This window comes from Salmo salar, chromosome ssa11 (assembly GCF_905237065.1).
Source record: "Salmo salar chromosome ssa11, Ssal_v3.1, whole genome shotgun sequence".
Classification (NCBI taxonomy): Eukaryota; Metazoa; Chordata; class Actinopteri; order Salmoniformes; family Salmonidae; genus Salmo; species Salmo salar.
The window spans coordinates 24,692,648-24,711,067 of NC_059452.1; the positions used below are offsets into that span (position 1 = coordinate 24,692,648).

General features: G+C 42.5%; 1 protein-coding gene across 5 annotated transcripts in view; it reads right to left on the reverse strand.

Moving 5' to 3' along the window:
• The window catches only part of LOC106563521 (12S rRNA N4-methylcytidine methyltransferase), a 69,686-nt gene that overhangs the window by 20,508 nt on the left and 30,758 nt on the right, over nucleotides 1–18,420 (reverse strand). For all 5 annotated transcript variants that reach the window (XM_045689227.1, XM_045689228.1, XM_014129184.2 and 2 more), the window contains exon 3: nucleotides 2,586–2,722. In XM_045689227.1, the coding sequence (XP_045545183.1) occupies nucleotides 2,586–2,722 (137 nt within the window). The remainder of the gene's footprint in view (nucleotides 1–2,585; nucleotides 2,723–18,420) is intronic.

Here is an 18,420-nt window from a genome sequence, read left to right on the forward strand (position 1 = left end):
CCTCAACTCTGGAAGTTTAAACTAAACTTCAAAATAAACAAATGTAGCATGATGTGTTTAAGATGTAAGCCTAAGACTAAAGAGAGTTAGAGCTACGTAGATTATCAGTAGAGTGCCACAACTAATGTCGTTTCCTCTTTCTTCTCCCTGGTAGGCCTGTTCACTATATTTCTTAAGGATTGTCGCCCTAGGAGAGTGGAATGGTGTCTATAGTAAACATGATACATCAGGTTACTTGCTAAATGCTAATCACCCCATGCAAATCAATGACATGCAGACACCAATCACTAGTAATTTACTTTCTCTTTTTCCCCCCAGATGTGGCTTTTGTTAATTTTCTACCTAAAAGTTGCACACACATAAAGTCCCCTGTACGCAAGTAATAGCAATAAGAAAGATATCTCTGGTAATAGACTAGTGCGTAGAATCTCCACAATACTGTCACACTCAGAATAGAGAATTAAGTCTCAACATTAGGGCCTGGACAATAACAGTTTCGCAATACTCATTGTCGTGGCAAGGAAACAAAACACAGCGGATTTACCTTCTTTAGGAAAACAGCCCTAATATTGGAAACAAACAACATGATGTCATTCAGAGTCACATGTATTGATTTTCCAAGCTATAACACACACTATTTCACATACAGCAGGTTTATAAAGGACCAAAGACTTTGATCTGCTTCTCGTTTGCATTTTTGGCAAGGAAAAAAATATTGTGATACTGGTATCGTCCCAGGCCTTCTTTCATTTTGATTTTGGCACAAATGAAAATGTGCAACTGATTTGCCCATTGCTTGATGTTTCAGTATTGTCTCAATGAAGAGTTCAGCATTCGACTAGCCATGTGTGACATGTACGCGCCGTTACAAGCCTGCTAGAGTTAGCAGCAGGCTTCATACCGTAGTAGTACAGATGAAGCCTGAGCTGGAATCTGAAGCTAATTGAAGCTGGTTAGCTTTAGAAAACCCTGAGTAGATCCAGCTTCCTTCGTAGGATACCCCTCAGACCACTGCAACCAATGTGAAAGTTGTCAGGGCGTCTACTACACTAGAAAATCTAACTCTTCCTCTGGGCTCTAATCTAAGCAATTACATAAGTGCAGATTCACATCGCTCTTCAATAGTTTGCATCAAGGCTGTACTTTTTGCAAGGCAAAAGAGAAGTGAAATCAGTGAGGATAGAAATACGAGAGAGAGAGAAGAGAACGCTCTCCAGCCCTGTTGTGTGGAGGCATTGCGTGGGCTGCAAGGGTCTTTTATACAGGCTTCCAATAATATTAGCTAATTGCTAGATTTCTCTGGCTTCTCTCAACTCAAATCGTGAGTGGGTGTGGAAGGGTTTATAGCTGGGGTATATTGCTGCTGACAGAATGGCGTACTCTGATTTTCTCTTTTCCGTCTCATCCCCCTCTCATAGGCGCGTTGCTGTAGCAGACATTCCCCCGAGAGAGGTTTCCCCGGAATCTACGTAAAAGGATTCCTACCCACGCCATGGTCTTAGGAACATCTCATTTTCATCCTCCCTCATGCGCTCTCGCTCGCTCTCGCACACACTCTCTCCCTCATTATTAAACACAGTGGCCCGGTGTCTCCCTCCTCTCTCTTCGAAGTTTGCTGGGCTCTCCTCTCTCTTTACCTCCCACTCACCACTGACGGAACCTCAGTGGGAGGCAGCATCTCCCTCACACTGGGGCCGTGGGCCCCTGTTCTGACAAATGAGACGCCAGGCCCACCAGCTAAGCGTGGGGGGACTGGGTTTAAGTCTCCCTGACACAATGGATGTGGATGGATTGTGAAACGAGGGGCTTTAGCAGCAGTTACTCAGTGATTCATTTTTTTTCCAGGGTTTGAGGGTTGGCAGGGAGGTGGAGCGGGTTGGGAGGTGGGATGCATGCAATAGGCTGTATTGTGATCTAGCTAACCTTCAATCTAAACTATGATCCATAAATTGTTGACTGTATAACTTTGAGGGAAAATAACCCACATAACAGCATTAACAATGCAAGCACATACCAATCACATTCGGCAGTAGAGATATTGTGAAACAGACTTCATTAGAGTGTCTACTCTGTTTTGTAGTCTCACTTCAAATAAGTGTCTCTAAAGCATGTATATATTAATCATAATGTAAGCAGGTACAGTGCAATTAATTGCATTGTAGGTAGCCTACATTATTTACAATGACTTTTATGTTATTGCATATTAAGATGTGTTAAAGGGATCCTTTGTGATTTTGGCAATGAGGCCCTTTCTTCTTCCCCAGAGTCAGATGAACTCGTGGATACCATTTTTATGTCTTTGCGTCTAACGTTAGCACAATTTGTAACTAGTTAGCAACTTCCTTCATACTGCACGAAGAGACATAAAAATGGTATCCATAAGTTCATCTGACTCTGGGGAAGAAGAAAGGGCCTCATTGCCAAAATCACAAAGGATCCCTTTGATGTTCATTGACATTTCTACATGCAGATTACATTTGCAAACAAATGTATTTTGACTTGCAAATCTGTGAAATATGTGACTTAAGTACAATTTGTACCAATATTATACATACCACTGTAATTATTATAAAAAAGGCAATCACCTGTGTTCCTTGGCCAGCTGTTGAGCTAAGCTGAATGCTGTGGGGTCTCGGTCTAGGGCCACTACTGTCACCTCAGGAGAGGCCCTCAGGATGGCTTTGGTGTGACCTCCACCTCCAAAGGTCATGTCCAGAACAACCTATGGACACAGACAATAGGTAGTCTGATGTCAAGGACAGTGCTTTCAGAGGCCTTACAATGACAACCCTCTATCAATTAGCCTATACATAGTCCTCATTTCTATGGTAATTGCTCAGAGAATGATTAGTTAGCATACCTCAATTCCTAATGCACCATTACACTATGAAAGACAAAATAATCATGAAATGGCCAATCATATAATTGCAATTATATTATATATTATTGCCATTGTATTAATTGCTATCATGCACTTAAACATAGTTGTGAACATTTGAAGAACCTTTTAACCAACCGTACTGTTTGAGTCTCTTTTAGTTGTCAGAAAACACACAACAGCTATCCAGTTCTCCATTCGCATCCAAAAGTCAATTTGAGTCATCCTTGCCCCTCTTGAAAGATCTTTCTCAACTCAGCCTGCCGTCCAAGCTACACCCCAGCCTCCCACCATTAGCTCTGACAAATTGAAAACCCTAGTCATTGGCGACTCCATTACCCGCAGTATTAGACTTAAAATGAATCATCCAGCGATCATACAGTGTTTACCAGGGGGCAGGGCTACCGACGTTAAGGTAATCTGAAGATGGTGCTGGCTAAAGCTAAAACTGGCAAGTGTAGAGAGTATAGGGATATTGTTATCCACGTCGGCACCAACGATGTTAGGATGAAACAGTCACCAAGCGCAACATAGCTTCAGCGTGTAAATCAGCTAGAAAGATGTGTCGGCATCGAGTAATTGTCTCTGGCCCCCTCCCAGTTAGGGGGAGTGATGAGCTCTACGGCAGACTCTCACAACTCAATCGCTGGTTGAAAACTGTTTTCTGCCCCTCCTAAAAGATAGAAATGGTAGATAATTGGCCCTCTTTCTGGGACTCACCCACAAACAGGACCAAGCCTGGCCTGTTGAGGAGTGCCGGACTCCATCCTAGCTGGAGGGGTGCTCTCATCTTATCTACGAACATAGACAGGGCTCTAACTCCCCTAGCTCCACAATGAGATAGGGTGCAGGCCAGGCAGCAGGCTGTTAGCCAGCCTACCGGCTTAGTGGAGTCTGCCACTTGCACAGTCAGTGTAGTCAGCTCAGCTATCCCCATTGAGACCGTGTCTGTGCCTCGACCAAGGTTGGGCAAAACTAAACATGGCGGTGTTCGCCTTAGCAATCTCACTGGAATAAAGACCTCCTCCATTCCTGCCATTATTGAAAGAGATTGTGATACATCTCAAAATAGGGCTCCTTAATGTTAGATCCCTCACTTCCAAGGCAGTTATAGTCAATGAACTAATTACTGATCACTGATCATAATCTTGATGTGATTGGCCTGACTGAAACATGGCGTAAGCCTGATGAATTTACTGTGTTAAATGAGGCCTCACCTCCTGGTTACACTAGTGACCACATCCCCCGCGCATCCCTCAAAGGCAGAGGTGTTGCTAACATTTACGATACCAAATTTCAATTTACAAAAAAAAAACGTTTTCATCTTTTCAGCTTATAGTCATGAAATCTATGCAGCCTACTCAAACACTTTTTATAGCTACTGTTTACAGGCCTCCTGGGCCATATACAGCGTTTCTCACAGAGTTCCCTGAATTCCTAAAGGACCTTGTAGTCATGGCAGATGATATTCAAATTTTTGGTGACTTTAATATTCACATGGACCCACTCCAAAAGGCTTTCAGAGCCATCATCGACTCAGTGGGTTTGGTCCAACATGTCTTCGGACCTACTCTGCCACAGTCATACTCTGGACCTAGTTTTGTCCCGTGGAATAAATGTTGTGGATTTTAATGTTATAATCCTGGACTATCGGACCACCATTTTATTACATTTGCAATCGCAAAAAATTATCTGCTCAGACACCAACCAAGGATCATCAAAAGTCATGCTATAAATTCTCGGACACCCAAAGAGTCCTAGATGCCCTTCCAGACTCCCTCCACCTACCCAAGGATGTCAGAGTACAAAAATCAGTTAACCACCTAACTGAGGAACTCAATTTAACCTTGTGCAATACCCTAGATGCAGTCGCACCCCTAAAAACAAAAAACATTTGTCATCTGAAACTAGCTCCCTGGTATACAGAAAATTATCCGAGCTCTAAAGCAAGCTTCCAGAAAATTGGAACAGAAATGGCGCTACACCAAACTGGAAGTCTTCCGACTAACTTGGAAAGACAGTACCGTGCAGTATCGAAGAGCCCTGACTGCTGCTCGATCATCCTATTTTTCCAACTTAATTGAGGAAAATGAGAACAATCCAAAATGTATTTTTGATACTGTCGCAAAGCTAACTAAAAAGCAGTATTCCCCAAGAGAGGATAGCTTTCACTTAAGCAGTGATAAATTCATGAAATTCTTTGAGGAAAATATAATGATCATTAGAAAGCAAATTTCAGACTCCTCTTTAAATCGGCGTATTCCTCCAAAGCTCAGTTGTCCTGAGTCTGCACAACTCTGCCAGGACCTAGGATCAAGGGAGACACTCACGTTTTTTAGTGCTATATCTCTTGACACATTAATGGAAATAATCATGGCCTCTAAACCTTCACGCTGCATATTGGACCCTATTCCAACTAAACTACTGAAAGAGCTGCTTACTGTGCTTGGCCCTCCTATATTGAACATAATAAACGGCTCTCTAGCCACCGGATGTGTACCAAACTCACTAAAAGTGACAGTAATAAAGCCTCTCTTGAAAAAGCCAAACCTTGACCCAGAAAATATAAAAAACTATTGGCCTATATCGAATCTCCCATTCCTCTCAACAATTTTAGAAAAAGCTGTTACGCAGCAACTCACTGCCTTCCTGAAGACAAACAATGTATACAAAACGTTTCAGTCTGGTTTTAGACCCCATCATAGCACTGAGACTGCACTTGTGAAGGTGGTAAATGACCTTTTAATGGCGTCAGACCGAGGCTCTGCATCTGTCCTCATGCTCCTAGACGTTAGTGCTGCTTTTGATACCATCTTCCACCACATTCTTTTGGAGAGATTGGAAACCCAAATTGGTCTACACGGACAAGTTCTGGACTGGTTTAGATCTTATCTGTCGGAAAGATATCAGTTTGTCTCTGTGGATGGTTTGTCCGCTGACAACTGTAAATGTCGGTGTTCCTCAAGGCTCCGTTTTAGGACCACTATTGTTTTCACTATATATTTTACCTCTTGGTGATGTCATTCAGAAACATAATGTTAACTTTCACTGCTATGCGGATGACACACAGCTGTACATTTCAATGAAACATGGTGAAGCCCCAAAATTGCCCTCCCTGGAAGCCTGTGTTTCAGACATAAGGAAGTGGATGGCGGCAAATGTTCTACTTTTAAACTCGGACAAAACAGAGATGCTTGTTCTAGATCCCAAGAAACAAAGAGATCTTCTGTTGAATCTGACAATTAATCTTGATGGTTGTACAGTCGTCTCAAATAAACCTTGGTGTTACTCTGGACCCTGATCTCTCTTTTGACGAATATATCAAGACTGTTTCAAGGACAGCTTTTTTCCATCTACGTAACATTGCAAAAATCAGAAACTTTCTGTCCAAAAATGATGCAGAAAAATGAATCCATTCTTTTGTCACTTCTAGGTTAGACTACTGCAATGCTCTACTTTCCGGCTAAAGCACTAAATAAACTTCAGTTAGTGCTAAACACGGCTGCTAGAATCTTGACAAGAACCAAAAAATGTATCAGATTACTCCAGTGCTAGCCTCTCTACACTGGCTTCCGGTTAAGGCAAGGGCTGATTTCAAGGTTTTATTGCTAACCTTCAAAGCATTACATGGGCTTGCTCCAACCTATCTTTACGATTTGGTCCTGCCCTACATACCTACACGTACGCTACGGTTACAAGACACAGGCCTCCTTACTGTCCCTAGAATTTCTAAGCAAACAGCTGGAGGCAGGGCTTTCTCCTATAGAGCTCCATTTTTATGGAATGGTCTGCCTATCCATGTGAGAGACGCAGACACAGTCTCAACATTTAAGTCTTTATTGAAGACTCATCTCTTCAGTAGGTCCTATGATTAAGTGTAGTCTGGCCCAGGAGTGTGAAGGGGAATGGAAAGACACTGGAGCAACGAACCACCCTTGCTGTCTTACTGGTGCTCTTCCATGCCGTCCCTAGGAGGGGTGCGTCAATTGAGTGGATTGAGTCACTGACGTGATCTTCCTGTTCGGGTTGCCCCCCCCCCCTTGGGTTGTGCCGTGGAGGATATCTTCGTGGGCAATACTCGGCCTTGTCTCAGGATGGTAAGTTGGTGGTTGAAGATATCCCTCTAGTGGTGTGGGGGCTGTGCTTTGGCAAAGTTGGTGGGGTTATATCCTGCCTGTTTGGCCCTGTCCGGGGGTATCGTTGGACGGGGGCCACACTGTCTCCCGACCCCTCCTGTCTCAGCCTCCAGTATTTATGCTGCAGTAGTTTGTGTGTCTGGGGGCTAGGGTCAGTCTGTTATATCTGGAGTATTTATCCTGTCTTATCCAGTGTCCTGTGTGAATTTAAGTATGCTCTCTCTAATTCTCTCTCTTTTTCTCTTTCTTGCTTTCTCTCTCTCGGAGGACCTGAGCCCTAGGACCATGCCTCAGGACTACCTGGCCTGATGACTCTTTGCTGTCTCCAGTCCACGCTGCTGCTCCAGTTTCAACTGTTCTGCCTGCGGCTATGGAACCCTGATCTGTTCACCGGACGTGCTACCTGTCCCAGACCTGCTGTTTTCAACTCTCTAGAGACAGCAGGAGTGGTAGAGATATTCTGAATGATCGGCTATGAAAAGCCAACTGACATTTACTCCTGCGGTGCTGACCTGTTGCACCCTCGACAACCACTGTGATTATTATTATTTGATCCTGCTGGTCATCTATGAACATTTTAACATCTTGGCCATGTTCTGTTATAATCTCCACCCGGCACAGCCAGAAGAGGACTGGCCACTCCTCATAGCCTGGTTCCTCTCTAGGTTTCTTCCTAGGTTTTGGCCTTTCTGGGAGTTTTTCCTAGCCACTGTGCTTCTACACCTGCATTGCTTGCTGTTTGGGGTTTTCGGTTGGGTTTCTGTACAGAACTTTGTGACATCAGCTGATGTAAGAAGGGCTTTACAAATACATTTGATTGATTGATTGATCACTCTCTGCATCATCACTGTGAATGGGGATTGTGGAAAATGGTTGTCTGTGAATGAGCATTCAAATCAACAAATGGTAAAATGGTTGAACTGAGTAAATAAAATTGATGACATTTGTCAAAAGTATTTGTCTGAGAAAATCACTACCTAGCCGTCTCTCTCTTTTACTTCAGTGGTTTGTAAAATAATTGAGTCATCCAGACATCTTTTTAAAACACCTACAGAGTTGTTCTCTTCCAGTGAACAAAACACAATGAGCATAAACCAGTTAAGATATAACTTGTTTATCAAGGTAATTTGCTTATAGATCAGTCTATGTAAAGTCTATTCACTTCCCGACTGTTTTGGCTCACAGCTGCGTTTTTCCAGCTTGAAATTAAGACTCTCGGGTATCATATCCACATCCGTTGGAGGCTGGGAAGTCCCGCCTAAACTTTCATTCGCTGGTCGGACTCTCCGTACACTTTTGGTGGAAGGATAGGTCGCACCCTCATATGCAGCACAGAGTTGGAAAACTAAGAACCGTCCACATTGATAGCAACTAGTTGTTCTACAATAAACAAATGTTTTTATAAATTATAAAAATGAACAATTTGTAGACAGTCATAATTCGTACTTCATTAGAGCAGGACAACATTTATAGGAGACGAAAGCTGAGATCTTAACAAATTCATAGAGTCACTAACCAACTCTGTGAGATGTACAGGAGGGGAGGAAAGAATGAATCAAGGCAGTGCTGCAAGAAATAAGGATACTTTTCTAACCCACTAGTTATATGATTAATTATTACAGTAAAAAGGCAGCTGAACTATTATAGGATGTAATTTATGAAGTTTATAGGAAATATACAGTACAAGTTTGGACACCTACTCATTCAAGAGTTTCTTTATTTTTACAATTTTCTACATTTTAGAATAATAGTGACGACATCAAAACTATGAAATAACACAATGGAATCATGTAGTAACCACAAAAGTGTTACACAAATCAAAATATATTTTAGATTCTTCAAAGTGGCCACCCTTTGCCTTGATGACGGCTTTGCACACTCTTGGCATTCTCTCAACCAGCTTCTCTCAATTAACAGGTGTGCTTTGTTAAAAGTTAATTTGTGGAATTTCTTTCTTTCTTAATGCTTTTGAGCCAATCAGTTGTGTTGTGACAAGGTAGGGTTGGTATACAGTAAAAGGACCGACGCTGGAGTCGAGAAGCAGGTATGGGAGTAGAACATTTAAATGAGGAACTGACAAAGAACAAGACAGGAACAGCGTCAGCACACGGGTACACAATTACAATCAACAATCAATGCAGCAGCAGGTAACAGAGATGGCGAACTGACAAATATAAGGGAGGTAATAAAACAGGTGATTGAGTCCAGGTGAGTCCAATAATACACTGATGCGAGTGACGGGGAAAGGCAGGTGTGTGTACCGATGGTGGCAGGAGTGCGTAATGCTGGGGAGCCTGGCATCTTTGAGCTCCAGGGAGGGGGAGCCCGGCACCACCCAGCGTCCCACCTGGGCAAGCCTGACGGGCCGGCCGAGGAAAGCGAGCTGGACAAGCCAGCTGGGTATGAAATCCCGACAAACCGGCAGAGGCGTGAGAGCCTGACGATCCGGCTGAGGCATGAAGGCCTGTCGATCCCGCTGAGGCGTGGGAGCCCGATGATCCGGCGGCGGCGTAGCAGCCTGACGATCCGGCTGAGGCCTGACGTGGGATGGGCGCCTTCCTGCACTAACCGGGGCAAGAAAGCCTTCATAAGAAGCACTCCCTGATGCTTCGTATGAAGGTTTCTGCATTGATTGTCTTATGTCCTTGTATACCCGTGTGCTGACATTGTTCCTGTCTTGTTTTATGTCTGTTCCTGATTGAATATTTGACTCCCCGTACCTGCTTCTCATCCCCGGCGTTGGTACTTACAGAATGCAGAAGCCTTCATACAAAGCATCGGGGAGTGCTGACGTTCCGGTTGTTGGTGACATCTAAATTTGAAATTTTTGGTTCCAACCGCCGTGTCTTTGTGAGACGCAGAGTAGGTGAACGGATGATCTCCGCAAGTGCGATTCCCCCCGTGAAGCCTGAAGGAGGAGGTGTGATGGTACTTTGCTGGTGACACTGTCTGATTTATTTAGAATTTAAGGCACACTTAACCAGCATGGCTACCACAGCATTCTGCAGCGATATGCCATCCCATCCCATCTGGTTTGTGCTTAGTGGGCATATCATTTGTTTTTCAAAAGGACAATGACCCAAAACACCTCCAGGCTGTGTAAGGGCTTTTTGACCAAGGAGAGTGATGGAGTGCTGCATCTGATGACCCAACAATCACCCAACCTCAACCCAATTGAGATGGAGTGAAGGAAAAGTAGCCAACAAGTGCTCAGCTTATGTGGGAACTCCTTCAAGACTGTTGAAAAAGCATTCCTCATGAAGCTGGTTAAGAGAATGCCAAGAGTGTGCAAACCTGTCATCAAGGCAAAGGGTGGCTACAAAATAGCAAAAATAAAGAAAAACCCTGGAATGAACATGTGTGTCACAACTTTTTTAAATATATATTCAGGTCCTACTCACCCATTTTTCATTAATAGGTTGTTGAATAGGTTGTTCAATAGGTTGTTCAAAGCATATGAAATTGTAAAATGTCCTCTATTATGAAAGGTGTACCGCAGGGGTCGATTTTGGGAGAAATTCTCTTTACTATGTATATAAATAATATTGGTCTATTAAATCCTGTAATATTCATCTGTATGCAGATGATAGGGTTATGTATGCCATTGCACCAACTGTTGGCCAAGCTGTTTGAGCTGCAATGTGATTTTGTTTCATCACAGAAGGCCCTTGTTGATTTAAAACTTTTACTTAATGCGGGAAAAACTAAATATATGTTGTTCTATAATTCAGGCAAAAATGTCACAGATGGACTACATTTTTACTCATTGGATGGTTCTCTCATTGAGTGGGTTCCAGCCTATAAATATCTGGGTGTTTGGATTGATAAAAAAACTCTTGAAAAACATACAGAAGAGCTAGTTATAAAGCTAAGATTTAAAGTGGGCATCTTTTTTAGAAATAGATATTGCCTCACTGTAAACACCAGGAAGCAGATTGTACAATCAACTTTCCTGCCAGTTTCTGACTATGGTGACACCATTTATCAAAATACAGCAGACACGTGACAGTTTTAATACTCACCACTGCATCCTGTATCAAAAGGTTGGCTGGTCCTCATCAAAGTCACGTAGATCAATGAATTATTGATCATCTTTTTTTGTTTACAAAGCCCTACTAACAAGTTTCCAACTTACCTAACTTTAGTGCTAACGTATAAAATAATGTGATACCAAACCCGTTCACAGGGTTGGTTAGCGCTGCAGATTCCTAGGGTCTACACGGAATTAAGTAAATCCGTTTTCACACTTCACATTTTTGGAATCGCTTACAAAATGCATTACATTTGGATTCCCTGGTGCCACTAGGGCATTTTAAACCCCTGATGATAAATGAGTTCACAAAGGTGTAAAATTGTGTGATTGATTTAGTAACTTGTTTATGATGGCTGTGATGTTCTGGTGTAGTGTACTTCTTATTGTATCTTGTTATATTTTGTATCTTTTGCTTTGTGGTCTTAGGCCACCATTGAAAATGAGACCCTGGTCTCAAATTGGGCTCCCCTGATTAAATAAAAGTTCATTTAAAAAAATACAGCAATCAGTAAACATCAATTGATCATGTATTTTCAGATACGTGAGGGTAGCCAGATCCATTCATCATGTAGCTAGCTAGCTAAAGGAAACAACGTGTCATTTAGCTTGCTTCATCAGAGATTAGGATTTTGGAAAGAGCTTGACATTGTCCTGGTAAAGTTGTCAAGTTGGACCACTGTCATCAACATTATGGATGGAAAGCAAATCAAACAATATTTGGATATAGCCATCTAGTTATTCTCCTGAAAGTGAGCTTGTTAACTAGCCATATTGACCTGATCTGTTATTAGCTAGCTGTCATGTCTGTCAGCAGCAATCATGATCAAACACAAAAACAACGTTGAAAGGGGATACTGCTTGCCAACTCCACTAGGTAGGCCTACGTTGGTGTAAGAAGTACACTAGTACACTCTACTTACTTTTTTCATTTTACATTTTAGTCATTTAGCAGACGCTCTTATCCAGAGCGACTTACAGTAGTGAATGCATACATTTCATTAAAAAAACCCTACCAACTGAGCCACACGGGACCACTATGTTTAGTCAACTGCAAAGTTTCTACCTGTAGCTTGCAAAGTAAACATCAGCAAATAGTAACGTTACATTGGCAAATGCACTCTTCTGCGGTTTGAAAGGCAGACCCCACAAGGGATGGGAAATTAACCTAAACCACTCATATTTGTCAGGTATTGTTCACTTTCATTTTATATCACTCAAATGTCCAATTAATGGTGGCCAATACGGAAAGATAGTGTGTGGCTACCCTCACTTATGTGAAATGGCATGATAAAATGATGTTTACTGATCATGAAAAGCTTTCAGTTACTTGCTGTAGGCCTATAACTTACGATAGAGCTAAATGTGTGCAATTCTTTTGCATGGAATAATCTGAAATGTGTAGTTCTGACTATGCTCTTCAAGGGGTGATGGATGATATTACAACCAAATAGTTAACATTTATTTAACAATCCCTTGAAAACAGCACACAGATGTCAATTGTTTTAGCGGAGCTGCAGGTTTCCTTGACCCCAGCAGGCAAGTCGAACGCTCTGCACCTTATTGTGACATTTTATTGATAATGACCTATAGCCACAAAGTTATAATTACGGCTAAACCCCACCTATTTCTACAATTAAGCCTCTTAAAATGTTATTTGAAACATAACCCTAACATTAACCACACTGCTAACCTTATGCCTAACCCTTGCCTCTGCCGAGTGGAAAGAATGGACAGAGAGCCTGTGACACGACTTCCGTTGTTGGACGTTAACAAGGTGACACTCCATCTTAACTCCTCCTCCACATTTACTGGATTGGTTGAATAGTGTAGAAGAGAACCTCCCCCCCCCAAAAAAAATTCTCCTCAAGACCAGTATGTAGGGGATCTAATTTGAGGTGTTAATTTTACACCTGCTATGTTAGGTTTTCATCCATTTTTATGATATAAACAATTTTGACTTTGTGACTATATAATCTAGTGGAAACCACTATGCCTGCTAACAATTCCATCTGAAATAACACTGTGCCTCCATAAGAATTTCATTATGTTCACATTGCTGTCCAAATCCCTGATTGTATTTATCGCCACTTGCACATTATTTCCCCTTGCTTCCAGCCTAGCATTTGGTTTGGTACAGCAGGGGTTAATATAAGCCTAGCAGTCTGCCTGTCCGGCCTCTGAAGATTTGTTTCACTTTTGAAACGCAAACTCCCCTGAAACCTACATAGAGAGTGGACGGGTGTCCAGACAGAACTCAACTTTATTTGAGCCAGGCGATATCATGCATCAGCGTCATTATTATGGATATAGCCAAGTAAATTCAAATAGAAAATAAGCTAAAACAAATGAAAATGCAGCTAGTCATTCCAGGTGAAATGTTTGACGTGACTGAGTTAGCTGAAGTTGGCTAGCTAGCTAGAAATGGTCAGAAACATTAGTCAGCCTGCATAGCAACAATTTTTGTTAGAATGTAGGACCAGTACTTTTACATAGCAACGATGCTAAATAATTAACGACTGGAGCAACATGATGAAAATAACTAAAGGACCTTATTGCTTTCGTGTAGGGCGGAACAATGCAATTTACCTGTGACTGTGCCTTATTGCTTAAATAAAGATCAGAGGATCAGAACTTTCTAACAGTACACAGCATTACTAGGTACTGTTCATGGCCCTCACATGAAGAAAAATAATTACTCGGGCATACTAATAAAGGTACGAGAATTAGTCCTGAACAGGTTTTAAGGCCGAAGCTCAGCATTCTTTTCCATTTTCTAAGCGACTGATTTAAAGTTCTGCAAATGTGCTCCAAAAAAACCTTATGCAAAATGTGCCGTAGCATTGGAACGTCGACCAGCAGAAAATGAATGGCTGCAGATAAATATACACTTACTTACAGTCTATATAATTAGCCAAATGCTTATTGGTTTCATTTTCAAGCTAATGTAGAACAGAGAACAACTAATAAAGTTATCTTGTTAACAACTACCACATACAGTGCTGTGAAAAAGTATTTGCTTATTTTCTCTATTTTTTCATATTTTTTTTAACTGAATGTTATCAGATCTCAACCAAAACGTAATATTAGATAAAGGGAACCTGAGTTTACAAAAAAATTGCTACTTATTTTATTAACAAAGTTATGGAACAAAAGTAATTGCCCTCTTACACTCAATAACTGGTTGTGCCACCTTTAGCTGCAATGACTGAAACCAAATTCTTCCTGTAGTTGTTGATAAGTTTCTCACATCGCTGTGGAGGAATTTTAGCACACTCTTGCATGCAGAACTGCTTTAACGGGTTTATTAGTGCTTTAACCTGTTAGGGCTAGGGGGCAGTATTGACACGGCTGGATAAAAAACGTACCCGATTTAATCTGGTTACTACTCCTGCCCAGTAACTAGAATAGGCATATAATTATTGGCTTTGGATAGAAAACACCCTAAAGTTTCTAAAACTGTTTGAATGGTGTCTGTGAGTATAACAGAACTCATATGGCAGGCCAAAACCTGAGAAGATTTCAAGCAGGAAGTGGCCTGTCTGAGAAGTAGTGTTTCATCTTGGCTCTTTTTATTGAAGACTCAGGATCTGTGCAATAACGTGACACTTCCTACGGCTTCCATAGGGTCTCAGAGCCCGGGAAAAAGCTGAACGATATCGAGGCAGGCTCTGGCTGAAACACTTTATCGCTTTTGGCAAGTGGCCACTCAGAGTACTATGGGCTTAGGCGCGTGCCCGCTTCGACCGAATGCTTTCTTTTCCTTTGTCTGTTTACCTAAAAGCAGATTCCCGGTCGGAATATTATCGCTTTTTTATGAGAAAAATGGCATAAAAATTTATTTTAAACAGCGGTTGACATGCTTCGAAGTACGATAATGGAATATTTAGAATTTTTTTGTCACGAATTGCGCCATGCTCGCCACCCTTATTTACCCTTTAGGATAGTGTCTAGAACGCACGAACAAAACGCCGCTGTTTAGATATAACGATGGATTATTTTGGACCAAACCAACATTTGTTATTGAAGTAGAAGTCCTGGGAGTGCATTCTGACGAAGACAACAAAGGTAATAACATTTTTCTTATAGTAAATCTGACTTTGATGAGTGCTAAACTTGCTGGGTGTCTAAATAGCTAGCCCTGTGATGCCGGGCTATGTACTGAGAATATTGCTAAATGTGCTTTCACCGAAAAGCTATTTTAAAATCGGACATATCGAGTGCATAGAGGAGTTCTGTATCTATAATTCTTAAAATAATTGTTATGCTTTTTGTGAACGTTTATCGTGAGTAATTTAGTAAATTCACCGGCAGTGTTCGGTGGGAATGCTAGTCACATGCTAGTCACATGCTAATGTAAAAAGCTGTTTTTTTTATATAAATATGAACTTGATTGAACAAAACATGCATGTATTGTATAACATAATGTCCTAGGGTTGTCATCTGATGAAGATCATCAAAGGTTAGTGCTACATTTAGCTGTGGTTTGGGTTTATGTGACATTATATGCTAGCTTGAAAAATGAGTGTCTGATTATTTCTGGCTGGGTACTCTGCTGACATAATCTAATGTTTTGCTTTCGTTGTAAAGCCTTTTTGAAATCGGACAGTGTGGTTAGATTAACGAGAGTCTTGTCTTTAAAATGGTGTAAAAAAAAAAAATTTGAAGTAATAGCATATCTAAGGTATTTGAATAACGCGCCACAGGATTCAACTGGCTGTTGAGTAGGCCCATAGAGGTTAACGTGTTTATTAGCAAGTGCATCGGCGATGTCGTACCCACAGCGTCTATTAAAACATTCCCAAACCGGAAACAGTGGATTGATGGCAGCATTCGCGCAAAACTGAAAGCGCGAACCACTGCTTTTAATCAGGGCAAGGTGACCGGAAACATGACCGAATACAAACAGTGTAGCTATTCCCTCCGCAAGGCAATCAAACAAGCTAAGCTTCAGTATAGAGACAAAGTAGAGTCGCAATACAATGGCTCAGACACGATAGGTATGTGGCAGGGTCTACAGTCAATCACGGACTATAAAAGGAAAACCAGCCCCGTCGCAGACCAGGATGTCTTGCTCCCAGACAGGCTAAACAACTTCTTTGCTCGCTTTGAGGACAATACAGTGCCACTGACACGGCCCACTACCAAAACCTGCGGGCTCTCCTTCACTGCAGCCAACGTGAGTAAAACATTTAAACGTGTCAACACTCGCAAGGCTGCAGGCCCAGACGGCATCCCCAGCCTTGTCCTCAGAGCATGCGCAGACCAGCTGACTAGTCAAGGACCATATCACCTCCACCCTCCACCTGACACCCTAGACCCATTCCAATTTGCTTACCGCCCAAATAGGTCCACAGACGACGCAATCACACTGCCCTAACCCATCTGGACAAGAGGAATACCTATGTGAGAATGCTGTTCATCGACTACAGCTCAGCATTTAACACCATAGTACCCTCCAAACTCGTCATCAAGCTCGAGACCCTGGGTCTCGACCCCGCCCTGTGCAACTGTATCCTGGACTTCCTGACGGGCCGACCCCAGGTGGTGAGGGTAGGTAACAACATCTCCACCCCGCTGATCCTCAACACTGGTGCCCCACAAGGGTGCGTTCTCAGCCCTCTCCTGTACTCCCTGTTCACCCACGACTGCGTGGCCATGCACGCCTCCAACTCATTCATCAAGTTTGCAGACGACACTACAGTGGTAGGCTTGATTACCAACAACGACAAGACGGCCTACAGGGAGGAGGTGAGGGCCCTCGAAGTGTGGTGTCAGGAAAATAACCTCACACTCAATGTCAACAAAACAAAGGAGATGATCGTGGACTTCAGGAAACAGCAGAGGGAGCACCCCCCTATCCACATCGACAGGACAGTAGTGGAGAGGATAGAAAGTTAAGTTCCTCGGCGTACACATCACGGACAAACACATCACGCACAGCAGCGCCTCTTCAACCTCAGGAGGCTGAAGAAATTCGGCTTGTCACCAAAAACACACACCAAAAGCTTTTACAGATGCACAATCGAGAGCATCCTGTTGGGCTGTATCACCGCCTGGTACGGCAACTGCTCCGCCCATAACCGGAAGGCTCTCCCGAGGGTAGTGAGGTCTGCACAACGCATCACCGGGGGCAAACTACCTGCCCTCCAGGACACATACACCACCCGATGTCACAGGAAGGCCAAAAAGATCATCAAGGACAACAACCAGTCGAGCCACTGCCTGTTCACCCCGCTATCATCCAGAAGTCAAGGTCAGTACAGGTGCATCAAAGCAGGGACTGAGAGACTGAAAAACAGCTTCTATCTCAAGGCCATCAGACTGTTAAACAGCCATCACTAACATTGTGTCGTGTCTTTGGCTATGCCGGATTAAGTGATATGACATGTTATTCTATAAAATCCTTTCTCTGTAATTAATATTACCTGATTAAGCTAATCATGTAAATGTAATTAACCAGAAAGTCGGGACACCACGGAAGAGTGTTTATAGAGCCGGTATCTTCCGAATAAACTCTTAAAAACGTAGTATTATTTTACATCGATAGCAGTCAATATTAATCGTCATATTTTCAGTCTCATAATGAAAGTTGTAAATTCTTGGTTATCTTCACGAACCCTGGCTAACAAGTTGAATCAGCAATACAAAATTGGGTTTAATTATTTATTTACTAAATACCTAACTAATCACACAGAATTACATATACACAGAATACAAATGAGGTCATACAGAAAACGACCCTGGTGGACAGAGCTGACATGGTGGCTTGTTACACAAAGAAAGAGGGTTGGGCTTGAATGAAAGAGCGGGAAGACTTAGGAACAAAGAAACAGCAGCTATGCTATCGTAAATACAGAATCTTATGCATTCTAAATTACCGCCCATTTGGAAAAGGAAAATGCAATAAATATTTACTCTGAGCTGCGATTCGGTAGATTGGTCGTAGATGCTGGCCGGGTTGGCCAACAGATCTTCCGGTCCTCGGAAGAATGTCTCTGGTGGTAAATTGGATACGTGGTGGTATCTTCGTCTGTGGTAGACTGGACCTGTCGTCCGTCCTTTCCTAGCCCACGTCTACAGCGGCCGCTGCTAACTCAACGGCTAGGAAGTATCACTTCTGTAGTGAATAAGTTCAAAGTTCATACCATTCACAACCAAAGCTCACGCCGAGGTTGGCTTAGTTCTGTACTTGACATGTGTGTCCTTGTAACGCAGAGGCTGCAGACCTCACGTAGTGGAAACCGGTTACATTGTGTCATTGTCTTATATAGTGGCGAGGGGAGAAGGGTGTGTCATCGTTTATAACCCATGTCTCTTCACAGGGGCGGGCCACTGATAAAGCAGGGCACTTTCCTTATGAAAACCCAATTCTC